This window comes from Hippopotamus amphibius, chromosome 3, assembly GCF_030028045.1.
Source record: "Hippopotamus amphibius kiboko isolate mHipAmp2 chromosome 3, mHipAmp2.hap2, whole genome shotgun sequence".
Taxonomy (NCBI): domain Eukaryota; kingdom Metazoa; phylum Chordata; class Mammalia; order Artiodactyla; family Hippopotamidae; genus Hippopotamus; species Hippopotamus amphibius.
The window spans coordinates 109532591-109544497 of record NC_080188.1 but is presented as its reverse complement, the minus strand read 5'-3'; the positions used below and the strand labels follow the sequence as shown (position 1 = coordinate 109544497).

General features: G+C 36.3%; 1 protein-coding gene across 1 annotated transcript; it reads right to left on the bottom strand.

Annotated features, from left to right (window-relative positions):
- Window positions 1-808: 808 nt before the first annotated feature.
- Window positions 809-1792, bottom strand: LOC130848621 (putative olfactory receptor 4A4). The gene has a single exon (XM_057727056.1). It carries the CDS (start codon window positions 1790-1792, stop codon window positions 809-811), a length of 984 nt encoding a protein of 327 aa, XP_057583039.1.
- Between the last annotated feature and the right edge of the window lie 10115 nt (window positions 1793-11907).

Sequence of the window (11907 nt, the reverse complement as noted above, 5' to 3'; positions counted from 1 at the left end):
CTAAATTTACACATGATGGGCAGAGCCTGGGTCACTATAGAAGGCTAAGAAACACGGTAAGCAGAAAAGGAGATAGAAATATTGAAAAGTGGCAGAGGTCTTCCCAGATATTCTAAACTATCTGAGAAGATGAGTGGGTCATCTTTATGAAAACATAACTCTCAACAAAGCTGGTAAACTTGAGATTATAATATAATTACACAGTTGCAATAATAAGTATGATTTGGTTATTATTCTGCATATACACCTTGTTCATTCAGATTATTTTTATAAAGATAGCCTCCTTATGATGAGTATTACAACTCTGAAACATCCATCTTCAACCTTAACATGCTAAGCAATATAAAGAAAATAATACATGTAAAGTATCTTGCAAAATAAGACACATGCTTCACATATGAATATGGGTTGTCTCTGTAGGGGGAGCAGTGAACCAAGATTTTGTGTCCTATTTCTATACTAGTTTTTCAATATCTGTAATGAGCCTGAATAATTCTAAAAAATGATTTATTATTTAAGAAAGAAACATGAGAAAATCTTCCACTAATTAGATAAATTTGCAGTATTAACTGTAGCTTAACACATCCTATGGAAAATAAATCTGTAGTCTCAAGAGAGACATTTTATTTTGTTGATATTTTAAATTGTGGAAACCTTAAACATTTATTCCCAAAAAATATGTACTTTGCAATAGGATATTATGAAAACCTTAAAAGTATATTTTGATCACTGGAGATATTCACGTAATAAATCTTTTCATCATGACAAAGTTATTAAACCTGAGAAGACGTTGATTACAGTTAAATAATCACGCATAGGTTTCCTCAGAAGAGCAATTCTTCCGGGAAAATAGGCAATAATATTTCCCTGCTGCCTCATTTTCTTTTCCTGGTCCAAGCTTTTTCATGGCAGTTTGCATCTCTTCATTTCTCAGAGTATAGATTAGAGGGTTCAACATAGGGGTGATAACGGTGTAGAACACGGCCAAGTATTTGTCAATGGGTAAGGTAGAAGGGGGTCTCACATACATAAAAATACAGGGCGCAAAGAAGAGGACCACCACAGTGATGCGGGAGCCACAGGTGGATAAGGCTTTGCGCTGCCCTTCCTGACTAAGATTCTTCAGGGAGTGCAGAATCACCCCATAGGAGAGGAGTAAGAGTGTAAAGATGACCACACACATTGCCCCATCATTGGCCAATACTGTGAGGCCAATAATGTGGGTGTCAGCGCAGGCAAGTTTTAACAAAGGGTACATATCACAGACGAAGTGGTCAATGATACTGGGGCCACAGAAGGGAAGGTTGTAAACAATGAGAGGATGAAGGACACCATGTAAAAACCCACTAGCCCAGGCCAAGAGCAGCAGCAGAACACACACTCGCTGATTCATGATTGTCAAATAATGCAAGGGTTTGCAGATGGCCACGTAGCGGTCATAGGCCATGACCACCAGGAGTAAAATCTCAGCACCACCAAATAAGTGCCCTATAAAAAGCTGGGTCATGCACGCTTGGAATGAAATGGTTTTCTTCTCACAAAGGAAGTTTTTCATCATATTTGGAATGAATGTAGTAGAATAAACAGCATCCATAAATGACAAGTAGCCAAGAAAGAAGTACATGGGGGCATCTAGTGTTGGGCTGAACACCACAGTCAGGAAAATGAGTAGGTTGCCCACCATCGTCACAATGTAGATGAGCAAGAACACAACGAATAATATTTTCTGACCCTGGAGGCTCTGAGTGAGCCCCAAGAGGACAAACGCAGTTATATTGTTTCTTTGTTCCATAGATTCTTGTATATGTGTTATTTCAGAGTTCAGGACAAAATTACCTGTAAATATAATTATTATTAAAGACTTACTGAAGTATTACGAGCATATATTCATTCATTCAACAAATATACAGTATAGTTTATTCTCTTTAAGTACTTTGAGATATTAAAATGTATTTTAATATTGATTATTATAATGTAGGGAAAATAGTTTTAAACAGCCTATCATATAATCAATATTATAGTGTATTATTATAAGGTATTATAATATTGATTATATAATAGGCTGATCAAAACATTGTCCCTAAACTCAACAATCTTATAAACTAATAGAAAGTCAAGTAATTAGAGACATTTTTGGGTAAAGGACACATTATTAAATAAATGAGGTGCCATGACTAGCTTTCCATCTAGAAGCTAATTAAATACTACATATAGCTAGTAACTTATACAAAAATGAATAGTGAGGAATCATTTAATAAAAAAGTAGAGAAAGGTTTACCTCATATATACTTTCCAGTTAGTGTAGGAGGTGAATTTCTACATTCTAGGGGGGGAATAATCGTCTTAAGGAATCATTGAAATCCTAAATAGATATATTTGACAATTTCTAAATTTTTTAGGTGTGTAGGAAATGATGCCACAACACCAATAGACAAAAGTAGTTTGGAGAAAGGTTTATGTTAGAGTATATACACAGAGGTAATAGCTAAAATAGAAAAAGATCTCTAAGCAACTAACTAATAAAATATTAAAAAATGAAATAAATAAAAATATCAACAAACAAAGGAAGGATATATCTAAATGGCCAAAAATCATATGATAGGATGCTGAAGCTCACCTTTGAACAGAAAAGTAGGAATTTAAAACATGGTTTGCTTACTACAATATTACTTTAGGGACTTCAAAGTCACTGAATCAAGGTCTACAGAGGCTACCTCATTTTTTTCATTTTTAACAGACTAACAGGCCAGTTTAGAGAATATATAAAGTGAACTTTGATCAGTTACAAATATCTGTCCATGAAAATGTCCCCAAATATTTACACTTGTAATTAGTTTCTAAAAATGTCTTTGAGAAGGTAAACTTATTCCAGATCATTAGAATATGAACTTATCCAAAATGAGTATTATAGGACAGAATCAATCTTTAGATATTTTATTATTCATAAAGGTTTCCTAACATGGCCGATTATGAAAATCCCAAAGGAGAACTCTTAAAAGATTGAATTCTCACACCACCAATGTACTCTTGCAAAATAAAAAGCCTAGTTCAGAATTTTGTGTCTAAATACACTTACTGGGTTACCTGCATAAGGAGAAAGCCAGTCGATCCATGTTCTGTGCTCTGGTGCCTTCTCCCTTGTCCTTCATGCACTGATGCCATCTCTGAGAACACAGAATAAGATACACGCAGCATCACTGGACCTTGAACTGCTTCCACGTGACCAACTCTTTCCACGCTTGCAGGAAATCTAATTCATTTCAGTCATTCAGAAAACTATTACTTTTCAAATTGGTGGAATTTTCAAAATGAATATGAATATTCTGTTCCCTAAAGAACTGTGACTCTTAATTGAACAGAAACTCAAAATATTCACTGCTGCACGATTTTTCCTGGTAACAAATGTGTTAAACCAACATTTCGATCAGAGAGAGAGAAAAATTTAAGTTATGTAAGATCTGTTTACAATAAAGTTTGCTGTTTGTGTTTATAGCAATGAAAGTGAAATAGTGAAATAGCCTTTGCAGCATTTTGATTCTCAATCACTTATACTGTCCTGTCTTCATACAGCATTGTTGAACTTTGCTTTTGCTGAAGGACAGAGAATAATTTCATATGCATACTTTATTATGTTTTGAGTCCATCATTTCAATTCAAGAAGAAGCCTGTCTTGCTGTTACTGCTACAGACAAATTCTCCCTGACGTAAGGGTGAAGGGCTGTAAACAGTTTGTCTACATTTAACTGCAGCACATACTATTGAGTCATTCATTTCCTGCATCTCCAAGGCTTAATTTGTCTAACAATTCATTGAGACTTTAGTCATAAATTTGAGTGTAGACTCTTTATCTCCAGAGATGCCTCCAGGATAATCACTATGCAGAACAGGACTTAGAGAACACTGTTCTCTGGGGGAAAATCACACACAAAAAAAATTTGAGGTCATATAACCAAAAGGGAAAAGTCCAGTCTGGGAAGAAATTAAATATGAAAAATATCTTGTTTAAATCATGACTTTCAAAATAGGCAACTCTCTTTAAGTCTAAGCTTTGCCTTGAAGATGATATCTGAAACGATGTCCAAAAATAATGAATGGTAACTTCAGAAAAAGTCATTTAAAGTTTATTTCAAATGCAGATAAAAGTTGTTGAATAATTTCAGACAAGCAAATTGATAGAATCCGTGTTAGGATCAACCTGGGGAAAAAGAAAACATTTGTGGGACGATTCCATTCAGGTCAAAGTGCTCATGGGGCATTCACCAAATGAGGAAAGGCCCTAGGCCATGACACAAGTTCCAGTACATTTTTAAGGACTTAAATCATAAAGCATATATATATATTATGATACTGTAGTTCAACTAGAAATTGATAACAAAAATATAACATTTTGCAATTATTTACAAATTAAGCAATAAAGGCCTAAAATATCCCATGAACATTTTCAGGTATATTTTCAACAGAAAGCTAATGATACACATGTATTAAAAAGAAATATGAAAGGTATCTATGAAATATCTATATATGTATATATGGGACATATAACATAATATAATATATGATACAATGCAATTTAATATGCATAAATCAACTGGATGCAGCTAAAGGAGTGCTTAGAGAGAAATTTTATAGCTTTAAATTCAAATATAAGAAAACAATAAATATTTTAAGCAATGAACTAAGCTTCTATCTCAAGACACTAGAAATGGAAAATTAAAATAAGCCTGGAGAACACTGTAGTATGGAAAGAGTATTGAAAAGACAGACTTCATTGAAAGAGTAATTGATGGAAAATAACAAATCTATTTAAAACCAAGAATTGGTTCTTTGAATGTTAAATAAATCGATAAGTTTCTAGCAAAATAGACTAAGAAAATATAGGAGAAAGAACACATTATCAGAATCAAGATTGATGAGATGATCATTACTGCAGATTCTACATACTGTAAAAAAGGTAATATAACAACATGATAAATAAATTTATGTCAGTATACTTGCCATCAAAAGAAAATGGACCACTGCCATGAAAAAGACAACTGTCTAAACAAACACAGAAAATTAGTGAAAAACTGGAATAACCTAATACCTACATAATTTATTTGTTTAGAATCCTACTGTTCCCTCCCCAAAATTTCATTCCCATGTAGCTTTCATCAATCAACACCCTTTGGCTCGTGATAACCAAATAATGCAAGGGCTTACGGATGGCCACTTAGTGGTTGTAGGGCATCACTAAAAGAAGGAAACCCTCTGATCCACCAAAAAAGTGCTCTGTAAAGAGCCGGGTCATGCAAGGTTCAAAGGATTTGGTATTTTGCCCTGAGATCAAGTCTGAAATCAATTTGCAGGAAATAGAAAAAGAATAAATTAGATCTAAATATGATAAGCTGACAAGAAAAAAGTACATTGGTGAATTCCAGGTCTTACTGACAGTTACACTCATGAGGAAGAGCAAGTTGCCCAGCATGGTCAAAATACAGAACAGCCAGAACAAAACTAAAGGACTTTTGCTCCTTCAGATTTTGTGTGAGGCTTAAGAAGATGAATTAAGTTACATTGTTTCTTTGTTCCACCCAGTATGTACAGGAGTTGAGTTCACATATTATAAGCAGTTAGCCTACAAAACAAGCGGGCAAATGTTTAAATGCATTGTAAGTTAATCATTTTTATTTATCCATTCCATTAAAACAATGTGTATGGATTATCAATTTATATGCAATGTGGCACAGACATTGTGATGACCTTGTTAATAAATGCCTAGTTCCCTACCCCCAGTTATATGATACACAATGATTCATCAAACAATTCCAGACTAATGGAAAAAGTGCTATTATGAGAATATTGACAAAATGCTAAGGGTCACAGTGTGGGAATATATCAATCTGGAAGCAGAGCAGTCTTCCCAACAAAAGCAATGCTGTAGTTAAGTTTTAAAGGAAAAATGAAAGAATAAGAAACCATGACAAGGGAAATGCATGAGAAATACACAATTTATAAAGTCACAAAGCTATAATACTTGAGACAGACATACAGGGTGATGTGATCATGATGGTAGAGTAGAAAGACCCTGAACTCATGTAACTCCCAACAAAACACTAAAATTACAACTATTTATGGAACCACTATTGATGAGGATGACCTGAAGACAAGTAAATCCTCTGTTACTAAAAACATAAAGCAGAATTTACGACAAGACTGATAGGAGGGCGACTACAGGGTATAGTCAAGTCCAAAACCTCAGGTGGGCAACACACAAACAAGGGAGAATCCAGTTGCAAAGGTTCTCCCACAGGAGCAAAGGGGTCTGAGCCCCACATAGTGCTCCTCAGTCCAGGGGTCCTGCACTGGGAAGGTAATCCCCCCTAACATATATGATATTGAAAGCCAGTGGGGATTCCTTGTGGGAGAACCAGGGGGCTGTGGAAAATAGAGAATCCAGCCATAAAGGTCACACACAACATCCCACACAGTCCAAGAAGAAATAGAAATCTGAAAGCAGTCTGAGTCAGACCAAGTTGCTGATGTTGGACAGAGCCTCCCAGAGAGGTAGGAGAAATTGGGACTCACTTTGGGACATAAATGCTTGTAGCAAACATTTTAGGTAGCTACTATTTCCCCCATTTCAAATACATGTTTTTAAATAACCTCTTAAAAAAAAAAGTAAGGAGCATAATATGGTTATTTAAACTCAGACCAAACTGAAACTCTTGCTGTACTTCAAACAACTACACAAATCTCTTCAGTTCTTCTCACCTGTATCATGCTCTCATAGAATGTTTTCCATCTTACCCATTACCAGCAAAAGTATGTTTTCCATTTACTTGCTTACTATCCATCTATTACCCACTGTAACTTATGCCCACATAAAAAAAAAAAAAAACACTTTTTTTTTTTACATTATAAAACATTGTATACCCAGCTCCCATAACTCTCTGGCCCACTGTAGACAAAAAACAGTATTTTTTGGTTAAATTAAATAAGTCATAATTTCCTAAAGTGGATGTATTATGGAGCCAGTTTTTCCAGTAATAAATGTTAACACTAAAGGACAACAATGGGAAAAGCACTATGGAAATAACACCTATTTAGCTTTTCAAGGTGCTACCTCCAGCCCAAACAGAGTATCAATTTCCTCAATAATTGAATTGCTCTGTTTTCCTCTAAATATCTCTTTCACCCAAGTGTTACTTCCTGTGAAATTTGACCATTTGAATTTCATTTCTTGAGCCTATTACATCCCACTTTTCATAATGCTCATGAAGGGTACTATATCTGCAGAAAAGAGATCATTGTAGGATAGTTCTTTGACACAAGAAGACTCAAGGGAGTGTAAGTAACCTGTGAAAGGGAGTTCAACAGGGAAATGAAGGGAAGAAAGTGCCCCCTCATTGCCCCGGCCAAAAATAAGGTAAAAATGCCTCAATGAAAATCTTCACAATGTTGTCAATAATCAGATGTGTCAATATTTTCACATCATGATAACAAGTAATATTATGAAGTAGGAAAAATAGAGAAAGCTGACTCTAAAAGACTTCCTCTTCTTGCTTAACTTAATTTCTTTAAATAAATTTATTTTTTTATTGGCTGTGTTGGATCTTTGTTGCTGCATATGGGCTTTCTCTAGTTGTGGCGAAAAGGGGCTACTCTTCATTGTGGTGCACAGGCTCTTCATTGTGGTGGCTTCTCTTGTTGTGGAGCACAGGCTCTAGGCACATGGGCTTCAGTAGTTGCAGTGCATGGACTCAACAGTTGTGGCTCACAGGCTCTACAGCGCAGGCCTCAATAGTTGTGGTTCACGGGCTTAGTTGCTCAGTGGCGGGTGGTATCTTCCTGGGGCAGGGATCGAACCCGTGTCCCCTGCATTTGCAGGCAGATTCTTAACCACTGATATACCTAGGAAGTCCCTTGCTTAACTTTATTGTTTCATTTTAATTTTATACAACATGGACAAAAAAATTGTATCTACCAATATTTGTTCCTACAATAAGAGAGTTAAAGTATGTAAAGAACCTATCAAAATGTATGCCTCATAGTTGGCCTCCAAAAATAGTGAGTTCACTTCCCTCACGTAATGCCTAATATTTTCACCAAAGTAAAATTCCAGAATAAACCAACGTATCCTTATACAACAGATCCAAACATTCTATCTCATTGATCTCTAGCAGAAACACACATACTACATATATATACAGTTTAAAGAATCAAAAATAGTCACAATGCAGTTGGCCCTCAGGAGAGATTCTTGATGATGACTGCAAAGGAGCATCTAAAGGAGCTTTAAACTTGCTCACAAACCAGCAAGACTCTATCCACTGAGAATGCCATAAAGCCTATGCTTCCTCATTCAGTTCTCACAACTTCCAAGTTTTCTGTTGACAGTTTCTAATTCCTGCCTCATTAGTCTTCTCATCCCTCCACTGAGCCCTGGTACAGCCCCTAAGACACGATCACTGGCCTTAGATTCGCTCTTCAAATCCTCCCTTTGGTCTTCCAGTAGAAAACTCATTTACTGAATACTTTCTGCATCCGTACCCCTGGATTCCACTCATCCCCCCTCTAACAGTCACAAGACAAAATGATCACATGTCATTTCGTCTAGATTGTGTTGAAAGGTTTAATTCTCATCAGGAATTTCAAACTTGACCATTTTAATAGATTAAGTGCTGATTATACCATCTTCTAGGCCTAGACTTTATGGGAAAAAGTTCTGTTTGTAATGAATTGGAAACAGCCATGCACAATTTAGTAAACACAGTCACCCCAATACCATGCTGAGATGGTACTGAATGTTCAAATGATGGACAAAATAGCTCCAGTTGATCACTGAGTTTGAGAAAGTGACATCTGTGAAAAGTAACATACATTGGAGTGCTGCAGTCAGGGAAGCTTAGACTTATAAAGAGTTATTAATAACATAGGATGACCTGGGATTTTTCACATGCATAGAGGAACATTGCAGGTGTCCCCCAATTTCTGAAAGTTTACCTTAGCTACTTATCTTTTATGACATTGAACATTAGTACCTGTTTACACTAACGGAAAGAAATCCAAAGGGGAGTTTTGATTTTACAATACAAAACAAAAAAACAAAAAACCCAAAAAACAAAAGTCAAATCCATTATCCTACAAATGTTGGTGAGTTTTAAAATATTTTTCCATTTTTGTTTGTTGAAGTAGTTAATTTACAATGCTGTGTTAGTTTCATGTGTACAGCAAAGAGATTAAGTTACCCATATATATGTATAGGTATACATATATATGTTCTTTTTGGATTCTTTTCCATTATAGGTTACCATTACCATACTTATGTAGCTCTTTTGTAAAAGTTAAGAGATATAACTTGAACTTACAAAAAAGGAATAAACTTGTACTGCTGAATCCTATAGTGCTACATGTGAGACAAGTCTAAAAATATTTGACACCATCTTCTTGAAGGACACATTAAATCATTAAGAACGCAGATAATTTTCTTATCCATAGACCTAAACATACCACAAACTGTTTCATCTGAAAGGAAGACTGAGTGTTAAAGGCCTAGACTGGAAGTTTCTAGGTGAAACTTTTGAAAGGAATTTGCATTCCAGTGGAATAGTTCCTGATGCACTTTATGGGGTAAGCAAGTATGATGTGATTTCAGAAAATTAGTAAACCTCATTTGGCTTCAAATTGCTTCTCTGGAAATTAAGATAATAATAATACAAATACCAGTTTAGTATGTGGAAAAATGAACTGACTATGCCTGATAGAGAAGAAAGTGTTACTTTAATGTAAATATATGTGTCACACCTACAGAGCAATAGCGTCGGAACCTAACCATTGGCCTTTTTTGTTGGGATTTCTAAAAGATGCTTACCCTTGTTTCAAATAGTTCAAGTCTTGGTATAAAAAATGAAAACATTTCTGTCAATTCAACAAAAACTGTGAGCCATGAGAATATTTAAGAAAATAGAGTAAATTAAGAGTAATTTCAAAATTTCTCCTTTCTTTTTTTGTTTCAAGGAAAGAATTAGACAAAATTTGGGAATTAATCTACCCTCCTTTTGTGGGTGTCACTTGTTTTGCTTTTGGTAAATTCATTGTGCACACATACACAAAAAAATCAGCTGTTATTCCTTCACTCAACTGTCCCTTCCCCATGGATCTACCTAAGAATTTCTATCCCTTGTTTGCTTTACCACAGGCTAAGCAAAAATAGAAGAATTTCTAAGATCAAAGTCCAACGGAAAAGCCAATTCCATCCAAATAACATATATGAAGAATTTGGTAAAGTAGCAGCAAGGCTATGAAGAAAACCTTACCCTACGATCATCACACTGGGGGTTTACAGTTATTCTTTCTATTGCCAACTCTGAGGTATGAGCATGAACACTGAGCCTCGGTAAAGTACATTAATGTCATAAAAATGTCTAAAAAAGGCCTAGCCAATGTTAAATAATCAACAAATATTAGTTCCTGTTCCATTTTTTTTGGTGGATGATCATGAAAATTTCTTAATTTTTTTTCACACTTTAAAACAGGCATAATCCTCCCTGTGTACATAAATCACCGCGTGCTTGGCAGCGTGAGCAACCTAGGTTACTATCCTCTTCAGCAAACTCATGTCATTTTTTAACCTCTGTGTTTCTCACTGTGTAGATGATAGGATTTATCATGGGTGTGAGGACTGCATAGAACACAGCCATGCACTTGTCCTCAGGATAAGTGGTCACAGGATGAATGTAGGTGAATATACAAGGACCAAAAAAGACACCACTACTGTAACGTGGGAGCCACATGTAGAGAGGGATTTGCGTCGTGCTTCAGAGCCATGGGATTTCAGGGAGCTCAGGATTACTATGTAGGAGATAAGTAGCAGGGAATAAATGAGTAAGCACATGCCCCTTGTGTTAGCTGCCACCACCACTCCAAGCCTGTAGGTGTCGCTGCAGGCAATTTCCAACAGTGAGAAGAAATCACACATGAAGTGGTTAATGACATTGGGACCATAGAAGGTCAGGTCAACTATGAAAAGAATCTTCACAGTGGCGTGTGGATCCCCCTCAACCAGGCCACCACCACAAGGAGCTGGCAGAACCCCTGTCGCATGATGGTTGTGTACTGCAGAGGCTTGCAGATGGCCACATAGTGGTCATCGTCCATGACAGTGAGGACGATGACCCCTGATCCTCCCAGGAAGTGCTCCATAAAGAACTGAGCCAGGCAGCCACCCCAGAAGATGGTTCTCCTGTTGTACACCACGTCAATGTTCAGTTTGGAGGTGGTGACAGAGGTCTAGGAGGCATCTATGAAGGACAAGTGAGTGAGAAAGAAGTACATGGGAGCAGAAAGTGTGGGGCTGAGGGAGATGGTCATGACAATGAGCAGATTGGTCAGCATAGTAAATAGGAAGATGAACAGAAAGACAATGAAGAGTATTTTCTGCAAGTGTGGATTCTGTGTGAGTCCCAAGAGAACAAATTCAGTCACCTTGTTGGGAGGCCTGAGGGCATCCATTTAGAAACTAACACCTTCCTGGGGCCTGAATTACCTACAAAGGAATAAAGAATGATACCTGTTAATCATGAAAGCATTTATCCTGAATTTCATTGGAAAAAAAAATAATCAATTCACTATAATTGTGGAGCATGTCCTTGGCACATTTGCCCCAGTACTTGTTTCAAGTCTCTCTTATTTTATCCATGATGCTTTCCAACTCTTCAGACACTTGGGCAAAATTTGATGTGTAATTTCCTGAGATTACACTGGCTATCTACATGAAATCTGGATTCTCATTCTAGTTCCAATTCCATGTGCCTCTGCAAAGTCATCTCATTGTACCATTCTTTTGAGACCTCCTTTTTGTCTAATCGGTTACAAATTGTAATTTTCAGATGTATCTTGTACGTTTAGAGTTGCCTAAACAGGTAAGAA